General features: G+C 35.6%; 1 protein-coding gene across 2 annotated transcripts in view; it reads right to left on the bottom strand.

Annotated features, from left to right (window-relative positions):
• Positions 1 to 1,997: 1,997 nt before the first annotated feature.
• LOC131056104 (phosphoinositide phosphatase SAC2) overlaps positions 1,998 to 23,844 on the bottom strand; it is a 147,136-nt gene continuing 125,289 nt past the window's right edge. For both annotated transcript variants that reach the window (XM_057990447.2, XM_057990448.2), the window contains 3 exons: positions 13,994 to 14,179; positions 3,018 to 3,120; positions 1,998 to 2,907 (listed from right to left, as the gene is read on the bottom strand). In XM_057990447.2, the coding sequence (XP_057846430.2) occupies positions 2,719 to 2,907; positions 3,018 to 3,120; positions 13,994 to 14,179 (478 nt within the window). In that variant the 3' untranslated portion in view covers positions 1,998 to 2,718. The remainder of the gene's footprint in view (positions 2,908 to 3,017; positions 3,121 to 13,993; positions 14,180 to 23,844) is intronic.

Genomic DNA, 23,844 nt, shown 5'->3' with positions numbered 1-23,844 from the left:
ATATGATAGAAATAAAATGTATTCTATCAAGATGAAAAATATGATCAACTGGATCATTAAGTGTTGTTGTTTATACAATGAATATGAGTCTACTTATATAGGCAAGGCTATATGGATATGTGAGCACACAAACATGACATGTGACTCAATAAGAAACAAGGGTAGGTAGGAAATAAGTGTGGATAGGTAGGAAAAATAATATAATAGTCCACATGAAGTGGATCACCCACTGAATGTGGAGTGTAACAACAAGATCACACCATAAAAGGTGAAAATTCTCCTACACACACTATCCCAATGTGGCACAAACACCCAAGTGTCTCATACCCAAACTACTATGTAATGTCTTTACTAAGTAAACTTAAGTAAGGTGTAATAATATCCAAGATGAATAATTATTTACACCAACAAAGGATAATATGAAATAGTTTTAAAAGCTAAAATTAGAGCTAACCCTTGTCAATTGTAGATTAAAAAATACAAGCTTCTTAAATTGTAACTAACTATTTATTTTTCGTTTAGATATTGTAAGAAAAGTGGTATGCTCACCATACAAACAAAATCATGGAACCATGTGAACTTAAAAAACATTTTAGAAATACATTATGACAAAGTTTAGTACTACCCTATTAAATTCATGGAATGATCTTGGCTATCCTTCTAATATGAAAAAATCTTATTGCTCGTGATCATGTTTATTTAATAGATGCTGTCACAAAATATTTTCATCATTAGTAAAATAAGATTTGCATTATGTACTAAGCACTTAGTATTTCCTCCTCAAACTCAAATTGAGATGTTATATTATCCAATGACAAACAACCACAACGATCCCTCTATTAAAGAAAGAAGATTACAAAATGGAAGCCAAAACAACCATTGACATTCTTCTATTGAGGAAGGAAGATTAAAAAATGGAAGCCAGAAGATTTTTTTCTTCAAGTGTTTTTCCCTAACCAAACTTCACAACTCTCCATACTAGAACCACTGATGTGGTCACAATAGTGAACCATCCCTAGAGGGATGCTTTCTCAAGGATGATCAATGATGTATTACAAAATCCATTGTGCATTGCTTTCAATATGCACAAAAAGCATGCTAATTAATTCACAGCCGCATCTACTTGAAGTGAGAACAAAACTTCGTTATCAATATCCTAATACAAATAAAAATTAACAATTGGGTAGCACAATGCGAGTTTTTTTTTTAAAGAATGCAGATTACATAATAGTTTTGCAAGAATAGACTGATCAGCATCATAAGTAGCTAGAATATGGAAAAAAGATAGGCATAAACAACAGTACAAAACAGACCATTTTTAAATCCAATATATGGAAAACAATAGCAGAAGATCCAACATTGAAAGGAGTATGAAGATAATTTAGGGCTGCTATTCCTTGGTCCCTTAGACTGTTCAGTCTCGTGGACCTTGTTAAAATCAGTCATTCATTCATTCAATAAGATCTAGCTTGGTGACATAAATTCAATGCCATTAATTAATTGTCTGATACTTGTAATAACAAGTTACACAAGATACATGTAAGATGTCCAGGAATCGATCTCGTGATTGTTACGATGGTTGTAAGACTGGTTAATAAGTTATTTGAGTATTTTGTTTTTATTGTGTTAATATAATGTTCATTACTTATTGATCTTCTCTTGTTTGCTTTGTTAGTGGCATTTATCAAGTCACTTAACTTCCCTAATGACTTACAAATTAATTGGTGAATCTACGTTTGTTTCATATGTACTTTCCTCATAAAAAAGGCATCAATTTTTCAAATAATCTCACACACCATTAAATTAGTTGCATTCCGTTACATATCAAGGCATCCCATGATTTTTTTGCAGATGTCTGTATCCAGAACAGTCCTTCGGCTTTTCATTGTATTTACATTTATGCCAGATTTCAGTTGAAAATCTGGCAATTTGTGAACCATGTTTATTGCTCGTGTTAAAATGCTAACATCTCTTCAATGATAGTTATTAAGCTCAAATGAATCAGCAATCATACTATTGATCCTTATTGCCGCAAAATGTCTCACTGACCTAGGGTTGTTATTTACAAAAAATAAATTAGAAATAATTCACAAAAGTTGTCATTGTTCTTGAATATTTACAATTGCCACCTCCAGCATCCCAGCCCACTAAAAGCCAATAATTTATTAGCTTTGATGGATGAAATCGACAATGCCTAATGAATCTTGAATATCCCTCCAAGAATGAAAATCACAACTTTGTAATTGTGGATATAGGTACTAAATCAGAAGATCAAGCCTGATCTGCAGCAAGTTAGCTATTTTCCTTATTATTAGTTTCCTGGCACACACAGACTTGCAATAGTCTTGGTGCAAAAGTGATGAGAATGGAACTCATTCAAGATAACCCTTATTTTTGGCAGTTTTTTTCTTAACAGTAGTATAGAATCCGACATTTTGCTGGATCCAGTACAGCATTCTACAACAGCAGGTTTATACTCAGGATAGCTTATATGAATTATCATACAAAGCCGGAGCGTCTACAGAGGCATAGTTTGACATTAATTAAACCTTCATGCCCCTTTTTGCCAAGTGGAGTTGGGGAAAGTAGGTGAGAGTGGAGTGCATAAAATAGGAAAATATCATAGAGTTGAGGACAGATTGTCCTTACAGTTGACACAAAGCAAGGGACGGGCATAAAAAATCTGTGTTACAGTACCTAAGAAGTAACGGGAATGGATTAATGGCATAGTGTTTGTCCATGAAAGACCCATTGAGCAAAGCTGGTTGAGAATTCACTTAGGCATTCTGCATCTTGATTTTCTCCTGAAGTGCAATCTGATTCTTTAATCTCCTCCAGTCCTGATTCTGTGAGTAGTGTCCCGTTGCAATCAGTTCTTTCCATGATAGGTCGATCTGATTTGTCAATCTGATTTACATATTAAGAGTTGTTAGATATAATCTTTTATCTCAAACTGCAGCTAGTTCACAAATAAAATTATCTGTATATACTTAAACACGAGTTTATTTTTCCTTTACCTCTGACCCCTGACCGCAATCAATATTCAAGTCATTAATTTCCAGGGCATTCGTAATGTCACTTGCAGAAGAGTTTGTTCTCATTTCTCTGGTGACCACCCATCTATAAATTTAAATTCACATTAGCAAACATAAAATGGTTGAAAAAATGTAAAAGACTAGCAAACAGTTCTGCACACAAAAGGTGGTTTTATTTTAGATACTATATTAAAATGCAGAAACAGGACATCCAATATTTTATTGATTGGTTTAACTCATGATCTAATGCAGTCTCTTGCTAAGTTCAACTTAGTCTCCAATTTAAACCAACAAGAAGGCAATATTTACTTAATCTATGATCTCAATCATCAAGTAATAAAATTTCAAAAGATCTCACACATTACTATGAATGTATTCATGTACATATATGTGTATAGAGACGTGTGTTTAACACAACTTCTATACTGAGATTATGTGACACTACAAGTTGTACGTTTTTATAAATATTAAATGCAATCTGTTATTGATGCTTCTACAAGTACAACAACAAAATGATCTTTTCTTGCAGTGTAATGCATCATTTTTTCCTCAATTCTCGTTGCCTTCAATGTAGTCTCTTATCTTTGCTATCTATATTTTCTCCTTTCAATTGAAATTAATAAAAACAAGAAACATCTGAGGGAATGGAACTTTCTAAAGGAAAATTTTCTTATTTTATACACATCCCTGAAGTGTCTCTTTTGGAGATCCCATGTTGCTAAATTCTGGGGGATTTCAAATAAAAAAAGGAAAAAGGTCTATTGCTGAAAAGGTGAAAATTATTAATGTTTTACTGCTGCTGTACTTGAATCAATAAGCATTGAATCTTGAATTTGATGCATTATGTGAATTTCTAACCTACAGTTAAACTTGTAAAAAATTGAATTTCCATTGCATACATTATATATATGTACTGCCATCACCTGCCATCCCAAAAAATAGCCTAGCAAACTGCCATCGTGGAAATGACATGAAACGTAGATTTTAGGTAAAATCTTGCATGTTTGATTATATTTGCTGATGTTTTCAGTGAGTTTCTTTACCCATCATCAGATTTAAAGGTCATTATTTTGTTTCTACTCCAAGCCACCCTTGTTTTATCCTATGTTACTGGATCCACCCATTTTTGAAAAATTGTTTGCTCAAAATAATTGGATAATCTATTCAACAATATACAACCGTAAATATAGAGATTACAAGACGATGTTCTTAATTAAGAACTAGTCGTTTAAGTGAAAACGAAAAAGCTAAAAAACTTAAAATATTAAATAAAGCTTAAAAAGCTAACTATGCGTCTAAGATAAAGAAGCAATAGTTTCACTTAACGTACTAAAAAAGCTAAATAAGTCAACTAAAAAGCTAAATAGCTAAATAAGTTGACAACTAAGAATAGAAGATGACCATTATAGAATAGATATCAATATTATTTTAACACCCTCCCTAATGGTCATCGTACTCAATACCCTACAGAAGACACTGCAGATGTTTTGATCACAAATGCAAAGAACAGTCTGCTGCTACGGAGACCCTATTAGAATAATTAATTCTTTTAGTTAGTTACCTTCTTTTGTGGTTCTATTAATGGTCATTTAGTTAGTCATTAGTCAGTTGTTGCTTCTTTTAAAAGAATGCATAGTATGCTTTTTAGTTTTAAGCTTTTCAGCTTTATTTGGCTCTTTAGTTTTTTAGTTTTCACTTAAACGACTAGTTCTTAATTTAGAACGTTGTCTTGTAAACTCTTTATATATAGTTGTATATCATTCAATAGTGTATTTGATTATTTTGAGCAATCAATTTTTCATGGTATCAGAGCGGGTCGATGGGGTTTTATAAAGTTTAGTTCCATAATTTTTTTTAATCGATTTTTTTTAATAAAACATCGTTAGTGAAAAAAAATAGAAGTCTTTTTTAGAAGCTTCTCTTCCTAGTCAAGATTTTTTTCCTAAAGAGATTTTGTGCCTGTTCGTGGGTTTGGCATCTATAAAAATCGTGGCGGACTTTTTTACAAATTTCGTGGTCTTCTTTTCCCGAGAAAAAAAGGGGGCTTTGTTTTTTTACTAGTCGCGTGGGAGATTTATGTCAGTTTTCGTGTCCTAGAATTTTTGCAATAGTTTTTCTGCCGTGCTTGGGCTACCCACGACTTTTTTTTTGTACGATTTTGAAGGGTTTTTTTTGCAGACACGATTTCCGTGATTTTTGTGCCGGCGACTATGTATTCGCGTTCCAACTCCTACGCGATGGGAGTTTTCTGCTTCCCCACGTTTTTCCCAAGATCTACAAAATGTAAATGACCAAGAGTACCAAAAGCCATCCAAGCTAATGTAGCCCTCACACACGAATTAAATATCCTAGCAGGGGCATTACAATTGGCATCAAAGCATAATCCTACCACCCTATGGAAAATAGTTGATGCAAACTAGCCAAAGGGCTCAAAGGGCGTTAGAAAGGGAAAGGAGGAAACTTGAATCTACCAACCATCCTACACCAAACAATACCATGGGCGAACAAATGAGCAACAAATTGAGAACCCTCACTGAAGCTTTGGTGGAGATAAACAAGAGAAATGAAAGAACATCAACAAACCAATTACTCCTCCAAACTATTCAAAACAAAAGTTGCAATAATTTCTGACCAAACCAAACCCATGGGAGGGATACTAAATCTGACCATTTCGAGAATAATAATATGTTTCCTAGGGCCTCAACCCATAGACCAACAAGAGCTCCTTTTCTACCTAGGGAAGAGGATACGATAGAGGAGGAAGCAAATAATCCAATCATGGATAATGTGGAAGAAATTGGGGAAGCATACTCAAGATTAGACCCCTAAATTAAGAAAGATATCCCCTTTAAGAATTACTATGACATTAAAACACGAAGTGCTCCACGTAGGAAATGAGGGCAGACCTAAAAGATAGAATTACCAAAATGACCCTTCCCAAATTTGATAGATTTGGAAATATAACGACACATTCTTGGATCCAAAAGTCGGACACCTACCTTGCACTTAGCTCAATAATCCAAGAACGTGTCGTTATATTTCAATGAATACTACCTATGATGAATTCACCCAAGAACTCATCCAAAGATTCAACCAAAAACATCCCGGGTGGTATTTTAGGGAACTCGCGCTACTAAGGCAACAAGGAACTATGGAAGAGTACGTCACTCAATTTTAGAAACTTTTCGTAATGGTACACAAAGTATCCCAAAGAAGACTAGCCTATTTATTTGTCCAAGGACTAAAAGATTCTATTTGAGGCTTGGTAAGTGCCCTTAACCCTTCATCACTCAAGGATACAATTCAAAAAGCACTAAAAGCGGATGTCACACCAAAAGCGGATGTCACACCCACAAAAGATAGATACACTATGAAAAATCAATCTTCCAATAATTATGCCAAATCTCTTCATAACGAAGGATGAAAACCCACCCTAACTTACAAAGACAAGGGAATACATAAAGAAGTGATTATGCTTCAAATACAAGGACGAGTAGAAACTAGGGCACAATAATAAAAGATAACGAGAAGACTCCAACTTATGTTTCAAATGCAAGGAAGAATGGAGACCAGGACATAAGTGCAAGAAGCAAGGTCCAAGAAGCAAGGTCAAGCATGCCAAATAGAAGCACAATCCGACAAAGAAGAATGGGGGAAAGGAAACCCTAGTAAAAGAAACAACGGGAGAGAAGAGGAACATGTAACTCTAGCCACCATCTCCCAAGTCTCTAAGCATCGTCCATTCAAAATCACAAGAGTACCCTCAAAGGGCATAGGGTTATCACCCTAGTAGATAGTGGGGCATCCCATAATTTTATGGATGAGAAATTCGTTGCAAGGGTGAAGTTGAAATCGAGAGCTTTAAGGGATTTATAGCAACCATTGTTGTGGGAGCTATGGTTCAATGCACTAAAATACCTCCCCAACTAGAAATCCTCTTAGGGAAACACCCCATAAAGGAATATTTCTACGTAGTGCCACTAGATGTTAATATAATAGTAAGCCCTCCTTGGATATACTCATTAGGATGCTTCATGTTTGACCTCCCAAATCTGGAGATCCGCTTCCAACATGAAGGCCAAGAAGTCGCCTTGAAAGGGTTACTCGATGGATCCCCAAAGGTAGTCTCCTGCAAAAGAATGGAAAGGATTTTTACACATGGACAAGGAGAGTGGGCTGCACAATGTATGATCCTTGACAAGACCACCACCCATGGCAAAACAATTCACATTGACATCTAACCTATCTTGAGCAAATATAGGAAAGTATTTGATGATATTCCCTTGAGGCTACCCCCAAAAAGAGGATTTGAGCATGTAATTGGCCAAATGTCTAGATGGCATCTTTTGGAATAAATGTGGTGATGATAAATAAACAAATCTTGATGCAATTCATACAATCAGTTCCCATGCTTCTAATAAATCTAGAAATATGTTCCTTTGTTGCTGCAAAGTTTGGAAAAATGCTGCAAGCCTTGAACAATGAAACTACATGTTATTCTGTTATGCCAAGGAATGAGACCAAAACTGAATTATGCCTTTGCGGTGATCAAAATCCTCTAGAAGCTCGATGTGGACATGGTAGGGACTTATTGTAGAACATCTATTCCCAACCACAAGGTGAAATATGCAACTACAGTGAAATGCAAAAGGATCTACAATTATAAAGCCTTGTAAAAGAAACAAAGTAAAAGAAAATATTTTTGGGTGAAGTGAGATTGCTCTTGCACCTTGGGATTCTCTTACATCTTCTTAAATAGCTTTGTTCTAATGAGCATGCTAGCCCTAGGGCTGCCAGTATTCCAAGCTTTGTTAACTCTGTTCACCAACACACCATTATAGAAAATAGTGTGTCTAGGTCTGATCAAGATGGAAAAAATTGTTTACTACAAGGATTTTTTCAATTGCATGGTTACTAGTCTGAGAGTAATAACCTAGATTTTAATATTACTTAATTCGATCTATGACTTCCCCCTATCATAGCACAATTTCTTAGCAAAGTGTGGGGCGGAGTGTAAAAAGCTTTCATTAATCTTTATGAGCCATGTAATGAGAAAGAAAATCCCACAACAAAAGAGAAAATGGGTTCTACCCAAAACCAAAAAATTACCACAACAGGGAACTTCACAATATAAAATGCCTAGGGCAAGAAAGTAAAAATATACCATCCTAAAACCAAAAGGAAACTAGAAAATGTCCCACACACACTACACATGTTGTTCGGGAAATCCAAAAGACCTATAGGAATGCAAGCTAGGTTTCATTTTGCAATTTCTAACCATAGTTGACAAACTCGGCGAGTACTTGTTGAGTTGCCAAAAACTCGCTGATTTTTTGGAAAACGAGTTTACCTCATGTTTACTTGCCAATGAAACTCACCAATTTTTTGGCAAGTACTCACTTGTTTTTTGGAGAGTTTGACAAAAAAAGCTCGCCTAACACATTAAAAATGTAAGACATGAAAAAACACAAAAAAAAGGTAAAAATTTAAAATAGTAAAAAAAATCAATATTTTGCCCTACAAATGCATGAATGCCCCTCACACTTCCTTAGACAGCACTTGGAGAGTAAATATTCTTCATTAAAATGTGCCAAATACCTAAATTCTCCCTTAAGTGATAAAATTGTGAAATGGTGTGCAAAAAGAAGTTTTGTATGGTTTCAAAGGCTTTAATTTGGGCTTGGTGTCAAGGGTGCTACCCCTCAATTCCACCCTATATCACAATAGGGAATGCACCTGAGGTGCTGCTCCCAAAACCCACAAAGGGCATTGCCCCTCGACCCCATTGGGGGCATTGTCCCCAAACCTCCACAAGGGGCACCACCCCTTGACCCCATTGAGATCCACTCCTAGACCCCACTAGTTATTGGGATCTCTTCTCATATAAGAAATTTGATTGCAATGAGGGGATTTGAGAATGGAGGCTGGAATCGACAACTTAGAGAATTATCTTTATCACTACCATAAATCATTGATCAATGATGAAGTACCATACTATGAGTATCCGAAATTCAAATGCCATTATCATAGATGAACTACTCGTCGATAACTCGGTGAGTAGTAAAAAACTAGCGAGTTTTTATAGCTCGTGAGTTTTAACGACTTTTAACTTGCACCAAAAACTTGCCGAAAACTCGCCGAGTTTTTGTCCGTATTTAAAACTCGATTGCCAATGTTTAAGAGGAAAAAATGGCAAAAAAAAGGTTTCACACTGGATGACATTGAGGAGGATGAGGAGTCATTACCAATGGTAGGAGCAGCTAGAGACATAGCTTCATCTAGGATGGAGGACGAGCCACAGCTTGAGCCAGACATACCGAGCGAGGAGGCATAGTCACACCCACAACAAACTTCTAGGACTAGACCCTCTAGTTCTACCTCTCCCCTAGTTTTTACTAGAGCTGGGAATAGGAAGATGTAATTGTAATGATGTATTTACTTTTAGTTTTACAAAAACTATTTACTATTTTGCTTCCGGCCATCAACATTCCTCATGAGGATGCAATTTTGTACCCACTTTGCATTTAAATATATCTAGACTCAGCTTGTTTCTTTTGTGTTCTCATTTATTGACTCATTGGATGCATCTTCTCATTGAATTTTGCAAAAAAATGCATTTCTAATTAAATTTAAGAAATTTTTTAAGTTGTCGAGTACTGGCTGAGTTTTTCCCGAGTTTTTTTCAGGCCTTGGTGAGTAGTTCAACTATGGCCATTATTATTATATTATATAATACAACTGTTAGCCTTGCACAAGAAAGGTAGACAACAAATCAGAGTAGTTCATTGATTTGGTTGAGTCAAGGCCACAAACACATCCCTCAATGAAGTGCAAAGATTAGAACCTTTCCCCACTGTCAAATGTTGTAATATGCAATTTATGAATTATGATGATAATTTTCAAAAGCAATCATCGTAAATTCATAATAGTTTCCAGCTAACTATTGTATCTGGATTTTGCACGATGATGCAATTTTGTACTCAATTTGTATTCAAATGAATCAAATTTAATAGAAAACTTTTTTCTCATGTATGGCCTCATTGGATATATTTTGTCTTTGAGTTAAATAAATTTGAGCGAATTTTTTAAGTTGCCGAGTTTTTGTCGGTTCGTTGTTGAATCACAAATTTTGGGTCTGCCGAGTTTTTGCCGAGTCTAAGTTTTGCAACTATGTTTTTGACTATGCAAATGGACTTTCTTGTGATAGATAGAAGTGGTATAAGATTGTTATCATGCACCCATATGAAAACAAAAGGAAAAAATGAGAGAAAATGGAAGAAGACTGTTGAGAGTAGTTTGATAGGATAGCCCATGAAATTTCAAAACATTCTATAACTGCCACCTCCTCATGGAGCAACTAGGCTGAAATGTAAGAGATTTCTGGGATTATCAGAGGTGTGGTGGCACTTGTTGCATGAGATGAAAATTCAAATCATAGGTGGTACTTGTTGTTTTCACACATCGCCCCATTGCAAATGGGGACCCTTGCTTTTTTTGCTTTTTAGGGTTTGTTTTTTTGGTCTTTTAGGGTTTTGTTAGTTAGCCTTTGCATTTTGAGTGCTGTCGGGGAGATCAATAGGATAGCAAGTCCGGCTTAAGTGATGTCCTGATCCTGAAATTTGGCTAAGTCTGAATGACCTGATCCTGAAATTTGGCTAAGTCTGAATGTCCTGATCCTGAAATTTGGCTAAGTCTGGAATGTCTTGATCCTGAAATTTGACTAAGTCTGGAAACTGAAAAACCTCAAAAAACTAGATTTTGCAATATAACTCCTGGAGGTCTGAAACCACTCTCAAACACCCTGAAAGTATATATGGAATATAACTTAAAGTATAAGTTATATTTCTTATAACTTAAAGTATAAGAAACATAGAAGGAAATGTCACTTATACTTAAATGTTATATTCCATAAACATTATCCTGATAGAGAGTTCAAAAAGTCAAATTTCGCTCCTGTCCTTCACTGAGGATCCAGAGCGAATTTCGCTCCTGTCCCTCTCCAAGGGACCAAGGCGAAGCGCTCCTGTCCCTCACCAAGGGTCCAGGGCGAAAAGGCTTATTTGAGTCCTTGTTTGGTCAAATTGAAACATCAAAGACACAATGAAGGACAGATAAGCTTGTATTTGCAAAATCGCTCCTGTCCCTCTCCAAGGGACCAGAGCGAAGTTATCAAAATTCATTATTTTTTGCCTTATTTTAACAAATCACACTAGATGCCAAGTTCGCCCAAAACTTCGAAATATTTTAAAATTTTTTTAATTAAATTGGCATTTAATGAAAAGCGCATAGCATTTAATAATTAATCTTGAGCCTTGGAAAATCGTTTTTTTATTAATTGAGGCATTTCGAAATTAATTATTATTAATTTAAAATTTAAAAGAAGAGCGCTTAAGGTATCATTTTTTATTGCTTAATTAAGTCGGCCTCTTCCTTTTTAGTTTTATTTATTTTTTTGGCCTATTTTCATCAAGTCGGCCTATGGGGAGGTGAAATGGTGAGCGCTCTATATATTTGGGGTGTGTTTTTCATTATTCAAATCATCCACTCATTGTTTCAAGTGCGATTTGGAGAAGCAAGGAAGGAGGTGCGAAGTCTAGCTTGTGTGGAGCGAATTTCTACCAAGTGTGGAGACTAAGGAAGGCGAAATTCATCTTGAAGGCTATTGGAGAGGCGTATTTCTTGCTAGATTGGAGGACAAATTCTAGATGTTTTGAAGGTGTTGAAGGCTAGTGGAAGATGGAGTTCTTTTCCAAGCTAAAGGGGGCGCATTTTGCTAAAGGGAGTCTTGATTTACATTTTGCCTAGCGAATTCTCCTATTTTTGCATCATTTTTTTAGAATTAATTCCCAAGTGGAGGTATGGCGTAATCACCTTGGCACCATTTTTGAAGATTTAAATTTTGCTGTGAAAATCCTAAATTAGGAAATGATAACTCAAGATTTATCATGAAATTTCCTAATTAAAATCTTGAATCTTCCTTTTAAAGTTTAATTTTTAGATTTCAAGATATATTATTAATTGTGAAATGTTGTGTAGGTATCAAGATGGCGACTCCCAAGCTCGAAGCATCGACAAGGACGGTCTCCTCAAGGACGATCAAGCAAGGACAAGGGCGACCTCCTCCAGCCTAGCATCGACAAGGATGGCCTTCTTTGGACTAACATCATCAAGGGCGACTTCTCCAATCCAGTATTCCAAGGCGAGGTACATCAATCATCCTGCACATCAAGGACACAATAAGTTAGAACAAGGGTTCGTTGAAGAAGCAGATAGTTCCAGATGAATTAATTAAAGCTAGCTTCTCGACAACATCAAGTTGAATATTTACCAAGTTACAAGTGTCAGACGAGGTGGCACCCTAGTCATCACTCCTCCAGTCGGATTGGTCCACCTCAGCATTTCCAGATTCAATGTACCTAACTCATGGAAGGTGGCACAAACTCCGATGTACCTACCCCAGCTATCCATTGGTGGAATTTTCTAGAGGACATGTGTCCAAGCAATACAATTTTATCATTGGTCAAGCATTAAATGTTATGTAATGGTTGTAACAAACCCTAATTAGGGTTTTCATTGTTGAATCTTGGCCATTGATCTCGAATTGATCTAAGCCATCGAATTGTATTGAGGGCACTATATAAGCCCTGGCATTTCATTTTGTAAAGGCAATAGTTAGAATATAGTTGGAAGCAGTTAGAAGACAGATAGAGAGTAGTTAGAAGGTGATTAGCTAGTTGATAGAATAGCAATTAGAGTAGAGTAGAGAGAGAAGGCAAAGATTGTTGCCAAGATGTTGTTGTAAAAGACTTGTAACTTCATTGAAGAAATGGTGAAATTTATGGGTCGATTCGACAATTTGCATGGTTTTTATACTTCTCATGTTTGATTTCATGTTATTAGATGAGTGGAAGAAATGTGCTTGATTGATGGTGGAATTCGTATATCCATACTACTAGCAGTTTGTTGATTGCAGACTTGCCTTGTGTAGTCAACTGGAATCATTCAGCTTAAGCTTAACTTCAATTGTCACTTCTTCATTGATATGCATCAACCTGATGGTGTCTATGCCTACAGGGATGATTTGAACATCATAAAGCTTTCCTTCGAAGATCGCACTAACCTTGTGGAGATGTTCCTGTGATGTCAAAACAAGACTTAGTTAGAATTTCATCAAAGATCATCCATTGTTCTTACATTCTTAGTGTTAGGATTAGATCCTTTCCTCGCCCTCATCTTTTTTCCTTTTTTTTTCAAGTCTAAGCTAGTAAGAGCCTGTGTTCCAGCAATATTCAAAGCAGATCAGACGTTCAATCATCAAATGCAAGTCCCCTTGTGATTCCAGCAAATCACATCATACCACAGAGAGCTTATCCACACGTAGAGATCCTACATACAAGAACCTTGAAGTCATCCCGATTGATCCTTTTCGCGACATCTTCAGCATTCGGAGGCTTTACTCAAGAGAGGATAAGGTACCTTTAGGTATTTTATTCTGTGTTTGATAGTGTACAAAATCCACGTCAACAGTACCTCCCTATAAAATTCACAGGTATTAACACCCATCACATTGATTATTCCATTCCTAGTTATTCCTATGGGTTCCCTCTAGCTTCGAATTCAATGCACTCAAACTACAATTTGCTTCCCATTAACAATAATATTGCAGCATTCTTTAAGAATTTCCATTTGGCCATCAAAGATAACTTCCTTGGTTTCAACACCCTAGAAAGGGGGAAGAGGTAAGGGGGCAGAGCATGCTAGAAAATAAATTAGCTACCAGATTGTTTTCCCCCACAAAAAAATTAACTATAGAACATAAAAAAGATGTGACCATATTACCTATAGAATTGATAAGGAAAATTGCACCTGTTTTTTATTCAAATCCAAGAGGTCTGATAGATCGATGTGATCTCTCATAACTGTCGGTTCATGATATTCATAAATGGATCAAGGTTTACCTTTCACATGCATCTTCCTCGCATGAATTTCCTGAGGAAGAAAGCCAATCCACATCAATCAAGTTTGATTTGGTTAAGCCACCTCCTATTCCTTGTTGATCACTCTGGAAAAGCCTTTCACTAGTAGGAGGTTGATTCTCACTACAATCACAATGTAACTTCCTGCGACTTGCTAATGGCATAAATCTGAAAAATAATAATGAAATTTGTCAGCATAGATACTAAACAAGTCAAAGTTTAATTCAGTTATGAAAAGCTAACTAATATATGGTAGAACATAAAAGCAACAACATGAATATAAGTAGTGAAAGTTCAAAATGTCCACAAATATTGCACCTTCAAAATACATCCTTGCAGTCATTCAATACCCAAGTATATGATTGATGTTCATCCCTATCTGGGTTCATAAATTTTGAGAGTGGCCAATGTATAATATAATTTGAAGTTCCCACTCTAGCTATGGTACATAATGAGTTTCTAAACCACATGGTGATCCACTTGACATAAACATTTTATCATTCTGTAGGACGAAAAGGGTAAGGAGAAAATGATCAAGAAACAAAAATTCATTGCAAATTTGTTAACATTCTTCTTCTGTGTTTTCAGTCTATGGCTTTCGTAAATGTATCATCAGCAATTAAACCCACTGGAAATATTCAGATTTAATATTAGTGTCTTCATAACGAAGAGGTGTTAAAAAGGAGAAACCATACATTAGAAAGAGAGTGCAACAAGATTGAGTAGTATTTTCAAATTTTAATATATGCAAAAACCCCACATAATTGTTTGCACATTTCTCAAGGAATGTTTTGTCTCGTGAACATAAGTTTTCCAAACTTTGTAATTTTGAAATGACACTTAAAGCTGAAGTACAAAATGGAAATTACAATCCCAGGACTGCAAAATAATAAGAAACTTCACAAGTAGTAATTTTAACTGAGGAAAAATCTCTTTTAATAATAAACAAAATTTCAAACTGAGAACAAAAACTTGAATAATCAAATACAACATCAACATAGAATCTTCATTGTAAAGTTGCTTCAGAATCCTAGCAGTTAATTTCTTCCAAAAAAATTAATAATTTTTTAACTCCTCAAAAACTGAAAATGCAAATATAGAAGAATAATATATAATGCATAGACATTTCCTTATGGTAAACATTACTTCTACTTGTAACATATAGGTGACACACTAGCGTGATAAAAGATTGTGAAAAATGAGGATCATACTGCTAGTTAAAACATCCCATCTATAATTCCACTTTCCTATATTCAGTTTTCACGAGAAAATACAAATTCAAACTATATTGGAGGATTAAATTTTCCACATTTTAGGTTCACATAGTGAGGGTAATAGTAATAACCAATAAGAATAATAATCATTATCTGAATTCCCATAGGCAACAATAAAAGTGGACTTAGTATTGGACTGAACAATATTAGCAAGAAAAAGGAAAATTGATCTCCTCCCCTAGAAGGATATTGTTTACTGCTATATCTGATAAATTAAATACAGGAAATAACAATAAAGATGACAATGCACATACCAGATATGGGAGTAAAATATATCTTTACTTGCACATGAGACTATTACAGAGAAGAAGACCAGAGATGGTTGGTCAAGGATTACAGTTGATCCTGCTACATCATACTACCTTGACGATACACAATATATTTAAATGTCCTGACGGTTGCCAAGAGGAACACAACTGTCAACCAACCTAACGCTTATAACTACGAGAGAATGAAAAATGAATAATTAATACATTGTCGGATAACCAATATTATTGAACATAACAATGGACATTGTACGCTGACTATAGGTGTGCCAAATTACACTTTAATGGGGCTGCAAAAAGCACAATCCTGGATTAGCTGAAAGAGGTTTCATGATCTGAAACTTGATTAGTGGATTGATTTATCGCAGCTCACTTCTTTGGAATCTGCACTAATGACAAAGCAAATTGGGAAGCTCTAATAGCTGATTTAGGAGCAGCATCTTTCAAAAGCTGTCTAAGCTGATAGTGGAAGGTGAGTCACTAATAGTAATCAGTGCTTTAAGCAAGGACAAGAGTTCAATCCGGAAGTTAAATTGCGGTATGTAGACTATAATGTCCCCTTCTTAATCAATTTGTTTGTGGAACAAAGAGCCAACCAGTATCTCTAGTGAGCTGAGCTCAAGCCTGCGTATTTTTGTTGTCATTTCCCTAATGCCTACCGCTGTGTTAGAAGCAGAAAAGGTTTCAAAAATTCTAACTGTGGGGTTTCTGGTCATATCTCTCCGTATTTGTAGGTTGTAAAACTTTCAAAGTTCATTGTACGGCATGCCTTTTCGTCTAAGTACAACTTCTTCCTTGTTCCCACCTGACTTTCACATGTTATCATAACAGCATGCCTTTCCACCCAATTCTGCATCTCCTCTATTCTTGTCAAAATGCTGGACTTCTCCATCACGACATACCTTTCCACCAAACCTCACTCTTTCCTTTCCCCTTATCTGAGTTTCAAACTTCAATCTACCAAAACTCCTTCCCTTGATTCCCAATTTGTGGCATTCATCATGCAATATCCCCAACCCCAAACTCAACATTCCCACCTATTTACACTCTTTGACTCACCTACCTCCCAATACAACACATAAGTGCCACTAACGCCAATTTTGACCTCACAACTTCTCCAAAAGGGTTTTCCTGCCAAAAACATCATTTAAACTTCTCTTCAAAGTTGGATTTTGGACTTGAAATGGTTGAAGCTTAGACTCAAATTTTTATTCAATGACTTTTCAAACGCATACACATCAAATCCTCTTACAATTCAAGATAGCCAATCACCTTCATCCTAATTCCAATTATCATTTATTCCAACCAGCTGGAGGTACCTTGCTGATGTCAATGCCTTGAGCAATTTTCACTACCTTTAGGAAGCGATCACATGGGGAACATTGTTGTGGCCCAATGTTGGGGCCAGTGCTTCTTTGTCAAGAGTGGTCTTGTACACATGACAACAAGTAAAAGTGTGCGGATTCACATGTACATGCATCTTGAAGGATGATAATTGCCATGTTTCAGTAAAGCGATGGTTAAGGTTTGGTTGCCACTTCAAAGGTTTTCGCGAACTTTTCTCCGCCCTACACACTCAAATCGAAGAATGCCATTAATGCTAATGACATCAAGCGCCAACGATGGCAAATCTCTTTCCCAAGCTATTCAAGTATGCCAAAGGAAATATATTTTAGTATTTTCATTACTCTAGTATTATTGGCCATTCTTGAAGCCGAAACCCTAGCTAACATTGTTCTAAGCACTAGTGTTTGAATAGTCAAATCTGAGGATAAAAACATTCAAATTTGCAAAAGCCAAATGACAAAAACCCTTTGGTTACTCAAGCATGAGAACGGAAACCCTTTTACCTGGCAGGACAAGCACCCAAAGGTCACATATCTTTCGTTGTATTGAGTTGCATGACATTCCAATTGTCATGGGAGCAAACATTGTATTTGTCAATTGGTTATAAGTGTTGTTGCAATGTTGTAGTGTATTTTAGAACAGTAATATAGGGAATTCCCTGTTATTTATCTTGCATCTTTGTGAGTCTGATTTGTAATTTGGTGTTGATGTATTGTGGGATGTGAAGAAATCCCAGTTATTAATGCAGATGTGTAGATGGTGAATATGTTTCTGGGTCTCAGCCAAAACCTAGGTAAAATACATAAATTTGAAAATCTTTAACGTCCCCAAATTGGGATTAACCAATTAATTGTATAATGCACAGGGGCTGTATACCTGAATGTTAATCACTTGTATCAGATCTCTACTTGATTGATCTCTTGATGCCTCCTTGAAATGGTCGATGTGCTGTACATATATCCCTTGGTTTGGATGGAAAGTTATGTCTTTTCCAAAGCATACCCTTCTTGCAAAGGTGGCAACTCCTCATACAATGTCCTCTGCCTTAACAAATTAATCTGCTGACTATTGCACCTGATCATGGGTTAATAACCCATATTATTGTCAGCATTAAACTATTGTTTGTATTATCATCTTAATATATGGATCGCTGCTTTATTAAGATTAAGATTGCCACTTTATAAACAATAAGACCGCTGCTAAATAAATAATGAGATTGCTTCTTCTTTCGCTGTTGGTCATGTTCTAGCCGGTCTTAAAGAAAATTGTGAAGTCTTCAAAAAAAAGAAAACTTTCTATGCGTAGGTTTCCTTAATGCACTTAAGAGATGGTGCAAATATTGGTGTTATGGAGAGGGCAAGACAAAATCTATTTGCTGGGCTCATTATAGCGAGTTAAAATGATTAAATATAGGTTGATGTGTAAACATTGATGAAATCTGAGTTTTTATCATATCTGATTATAACATAAAAATTTGAAGTTATCTTCCAAATGCAGTTTTATTTGTGAGTCTAGGTATTTCGGTCTAAGTTACCGATTCGGGTATGAGTATGGATACAGATGAGTAAGGATTCGTGGGTACGACAAATTATTTTTTTCCTTGGGTACAGGTACGTCCATACACACATATATGTATATGTATGTATACATATATTATATATATGTTCAAACATCAAAATTAAAAAATACAAACTGCATCAGTGTAGAACTTTAAGAAGAGTGATACTCATAAATCCATAATTGCCAATAAATAGAATATTTTGATAGCTCAGTCACAATTTGCAAAAATGAAAATACTCAAATCTCAAAATGTCATTACACAATGCAAATTCAAATTATAATCGGTTTTAATTTATTCAGCAGAAGCATCAAGGTCAATCACAATCAATTGGATTGTCATTACTACTAGCTGTGACAAGTGTAGAAGCCGGGTCAATTTCATTTTTCAAACATTTGACAAAATGCCAAATCATTAACAACATAAGGAATGTGATTTCACAAAACATAAGCAAACAGCTGCTACATATGCATAATGTAAATCAACTGAAATCAATCTCAATAATGCTTATATAAAGTTTACTAACCCCGTCTTCATAGGTATAGCTCACAAATGCAACTGAAATGATATTTAATTGCTTGCTTGCTGGCATATTCTGATAAAAAATTCTGCAACAAAGTTATGAGAGTGAAACTGATGTTTTAATTTATGAAATTAAGCTTGGGTACGGCCCTTGGTACTTTCTGGGTGCTTGGGTTCTTTGTGGGTCCTTCACAGACGAACCCACTGAGAACCCAGGCACCCAGGAAGAACCCAAGCCATACCCAAGGCCGTACCCAAACCCAAATCATACCCGTACCAGAAGCTGGGCTAAAACTGAAGAACCCAGTACCTAAGATTTAGGTTAAAGTGTGAATATAAAGAAAATTTGGGGTTTTTGTAAGATTGGGTTGAAATTCTAAATCTGAAAAATATTTGCAAAGGTATAAAAGAATATTTTCCACTAATATTTAGCCCAGGATATTACATAGATGAGGTCAAAATTTTAAATCAAAATTTTGAAACTATAAGATTTGAACATTGTAAACACCGTTTTGACTCAATTACTGATTGCTTAGCAAATAAGAGAGTTAATCAAGCCCTAATCATGGCCATATATAGTCATAAGGCTGGCATTTGGAATACTCTCGAACCACAGATAGCACATAAGCTCCCTTAAATCTCACTGCCCCATAAATATACTTTACCATGTTTTTAACAATCATGCAGGCATCATTTGTTAGTAGGTGGCAGGCCACTGAGCATGCATATTTACGATTAATGCTCATGGTAGCATACAGAAAGTTGGAACTATTCATTGCACTTTGAATGACACTTTAATGCCATTGTATATGGTGACAGCAAAGGAATGTGCTGTTATAAAGAATAGTGTTTGATATTTTTAATATCCTTGGTATGGTGATTGCAATAGGGCACTAGCATCAATAATTGGTCTTTGGTTGAGGGTTATGTTAGGGTTTCAAGCAGATCCGAAGCAAATATGAACTAACAATTATATGCAGATTTAAATACAAAAGATAAAGAAATAAAACAACAGATAACACAGAGATTTAACGTGGTTCACCCAGAATGGGTTACGTCCACCATACACAGCCATCCAATCTTTCTTATTATCCAGCAAAAACAGTACATCAACCTTACAATGCCTTAAGCATCCCAGCCACTTATAACATGCGTTTTTAGGGCAACAAACAAAGTCGGCCTTTTTAGAGTTTTATTACTTTGTTGATCAGTCGCCACATTTCAACAGGTTAGATCCCTAGTTTGGTATAGAGAGTTAGCCATTGGAGCTTCTTGAAAAGTTTCAAATGGCTCAAGCCAAATCTCAAACAAAGGTTTCCAATAGTTTTTTTCCTACCAAGACCCAGCAACCCTATATTTTTGAAAAATTGATTTCTCAAATAATCGGATGAATTAGTTATGAATATACAACCGTATATAAAGGAATTATAAGATGGTGTTCTAAATTAAGAAGTAGTCGTTTTAAGTGAAAACTAAAAACTTAAAAACTTAAAAAACTAAGTAATAAAAAGCTAACTATGCTTCTTTAATAAAGAAGCAATAGTTACACTTAAAAAACTAAACAAACTAAATAAGTCGACTAAAAAGCTACATAGCTAAATAAGTCAACAACTAAGATGACCCCACTAAGAATAGAAGATGACCATTATAGAATAGATATTAATATTATTTTAATACCCTCCCTAATGGTCATCGTACTCAATACCCTACAAAAGACATTGTAGGTGTTTTGATCACAAATGCAAAGAACACTCTGCTGCTACGGAGACCCTCCCAGGATCTGTAGAATGTAAATGACCAAGAATACCAAAAGCCATCCAAGCTAATGTAGCCCTCACACACGAATTATAGAACTGGCACACGCAAATTACTGAAACCTGAAACCATGATTTTGAGGAAAAATCAGCAAACCCTTTTGCAAAAGAGTACTGAGCACTACTTGCTCCAACAACTCCAAAATAGACTACAAGATACCATGGGTGCAGATGTTCGCCCTAGCAGTGCGACCCAAAACTGACTGCAACAAAGCACAATTTTTGTGGAGAAAACTGTCAAACCCTGAGAACTTCGCGTATTACAGATGATTTTTGAGGAAACCATAAAAAAAACCAACAAACAATTTTTGAGGAAAAAATCATGAAAACCTAGAATAATTTTTTAAGGGAATAAAAATTATAAACCCCATAAATAATTTTTAAGGAAAAAATTATTAAAACCCAGAAATAATTTTTTTAAGGATGAAAAATTATAAAAACCCGGAAATAATTTTTTTCAGGACAAAATTATAAAAACCCATAGACGAAAATTTGGCTGCCAAAAATACTGAATCCACAGGAAACCCTAGGTCGGGTGTTGTATGCGAATAAGCCAAACATAATATAATTTCTTTTTTGGAAAAAAATATAAAAATCCCGACATAAGCTAACGATCCAGCATACCTTGCATAGTTGACTGCTGAGCCCCATTAGTGCTAACATTTTCCGCATAAACCATATCCTTACCCACCAATAAAAAAAGACGTTGTCTAAACGAAATCCGCATAGCTGGCGTGAGGTTTACAAAAAAATATGATTTTCTTCGCTATAAAAAAAACGTGTCAACGCGGGCAAAAGCCTCTCACAATTTTTAGCAGAGGCAAGAAATAACCGTCGCGGAAGAAACCTAGATGGTCACAGGTTAAAAAAATCACGCGCAGAAAACTATTCTTCAACACTCGTGAAAATCACGACTCTCAAAGAAAATCACAGTAAAAGAAAAAAAATGCCACAAAACCATGGACGCCCAAACGTGCGAGCTCACAGCCAAAAGGCGCAATCTAAAAAAATTGCCCAGCAAAATCCTCGAAATTCTTGGAACAAGAAAATGATCCGCAAAATAGCGCCCACAAAATGCGACCATAAAACGCAATGCAAACCCAAACTCTCGGAAAACACCAAATTTTTCAGTCAAAAAACCCACGAAAGTCGGCCCACGACTCTGCACTAAACCCTCTTCACGAAAATTGCAGAAAAAAAAAAACGATATTTTTTCATAGAAAAAACCTTTAAAAAAAAATCTCGAAATTATATCTAGGAAGCAAGGCTCAACGATTTTTTAATAAAAAAACCCACCAAATCCTACATCGACCCACTCCGATACCATGAAAAATTGATTGCTCAAATAATCAGATAAATTAATTATGAATATACCACCGAATATAAAGGAATTACAAGATGGTGTTCTAAATTTAGAACTAGTTGTTTTAAGTGAAAACTAAAAAGCTAAAAGCTTTAATAAAGAAGCAATAGTTACACTTAAAAGACTAAACAAACTAAATAAGTCAACTAAAAAGCTAAATAGCTAAATAAGTTGACAACTAAGATGACCATTATAGAATAGATATTAATATTATTTTACTAGTTTTGTTAAAGGTGTTTTGGCAGACCAAACTCTAATGGAAGGTCATCAGTTCATAGCAGCTCTTTATGGGGATTTTATCTGCAATCTTGCTGATTATCTCCCGGATGCTGAAATTAACCTATGGATCCTTAAAATCTTCCTTCCAAACCAATTTTCCAGCATGATGATTCAGCATATTGGTATGGACTATGGAGGTTGGTTAGAAGATACAAGCCATATCAATAGAAGGTGTTGGTTCAGATTTGACTTCATCTTTGTGGCTGGATCTGTTGAGTGTGCTTGAGGAGTTGAGAAGCAAGATAAGGAACCTATGAGCTTCTTCCAAGGATGTTGGAAAGGTATTAGCTGGTCTACGTGCCCATCATATTGACATGTCTTGAAATTGGCAATGATTTCCCCATAGAGATTTTTTGTGGCCCTACCATGCACAAATCCAGGTGCAAGCAAGAGAAAAAGCTATGCCATTTGTTTCCCATCTGTAGCTGTAAATTGCAGGGGAAGATCAATGATCGAGAATGTGTCATGGGTTGAGCAGGTGATTGACATTGACCATGCTTTGACAAGTGGCAGGCGATGCTAGGGGGTGCGTAAGTGACATGTCTTTATGTTGTTGTTTTTTCATTTGAAATAAGTGTTCTGGCTATTCCTTTTTCTGCGATTTGAGTTCCAATGGCAATTTTAAGGCTCTCATCTACGGTTATGCAGTCTAGTGCAATAGCATTGTCAGGTAATTTGGTAGCTTGTAGTTGCTATTTAGAGCAGAATTTTGATAATTGTAATGCATTGTATCCAAGTGTTTTAACTTTTATGTAAACGTTTTTATTTCAAGAGGGGTGTAATGTCCACTTTTGGGATATACCAGAAATTTGCCCAAAAATAACAATAACAATAATACAATTCATTTAGAAGAGTATTCTTTTACTAAATTTCACCATAGTAATTGACTTTAGGAACATAATCAGTTAACATTAAAATAATAATGAAGACTCTAATTGTAAACATGCATACTATAGCTTCAACCATATTAGAAACGTGAGGGGAAGCACCGTAGGAAGCTGGGAGACTATCCTTCCCAATTAAGCCCAAGGGTGCTGATCATCCAACCAAGACAATCCAACCCCTTGCCCCACAAGTACCAACTCAATGGGTGTCTACTCAATTGAGGGGACTCGTACTCCTGCATCTTTCTATTTTGTTTCCTTGCCAGTTTCTAATATGATTGCTTTACTAAAATCAATAAATAATTACTTATCCTAAATCTTTAATGGATTGGCCATGTAATTCTTAATAAATAAATTAAAGACTTCATGAGAGGTTTCATGATAAACAATAGATTTTCTATATTGCGTACCACACAATTTGTTCTAAATAGCAAATGCCTGTCTTAATTCTGAATTCTGTTCAGAACTTCAATAGCTGATCTTGTTCGATCTCAGATCAGATCTCCCAAATGCTTGATCGATGCCT

The sequence above is a fragment of the Cryptomeria japonica genome, chromosome 2, assembly GCF_030272615.1.
Source record: "Cryptomeria japonica chromosome 2, Sugi_1.0, whole genome shotgun sequence".
Lineage (NCBI taxonomy): Eukaryota > Viridiplantae > Streptophyta > Pinopsida > Cupressales > Cupressaceae > Cryptomeria > Cryptomeria japonica.
Note: the sequence above shows the minus strand (reverse complement) of the source record. Positions and strands in the feature narration are given on the sequence as shown.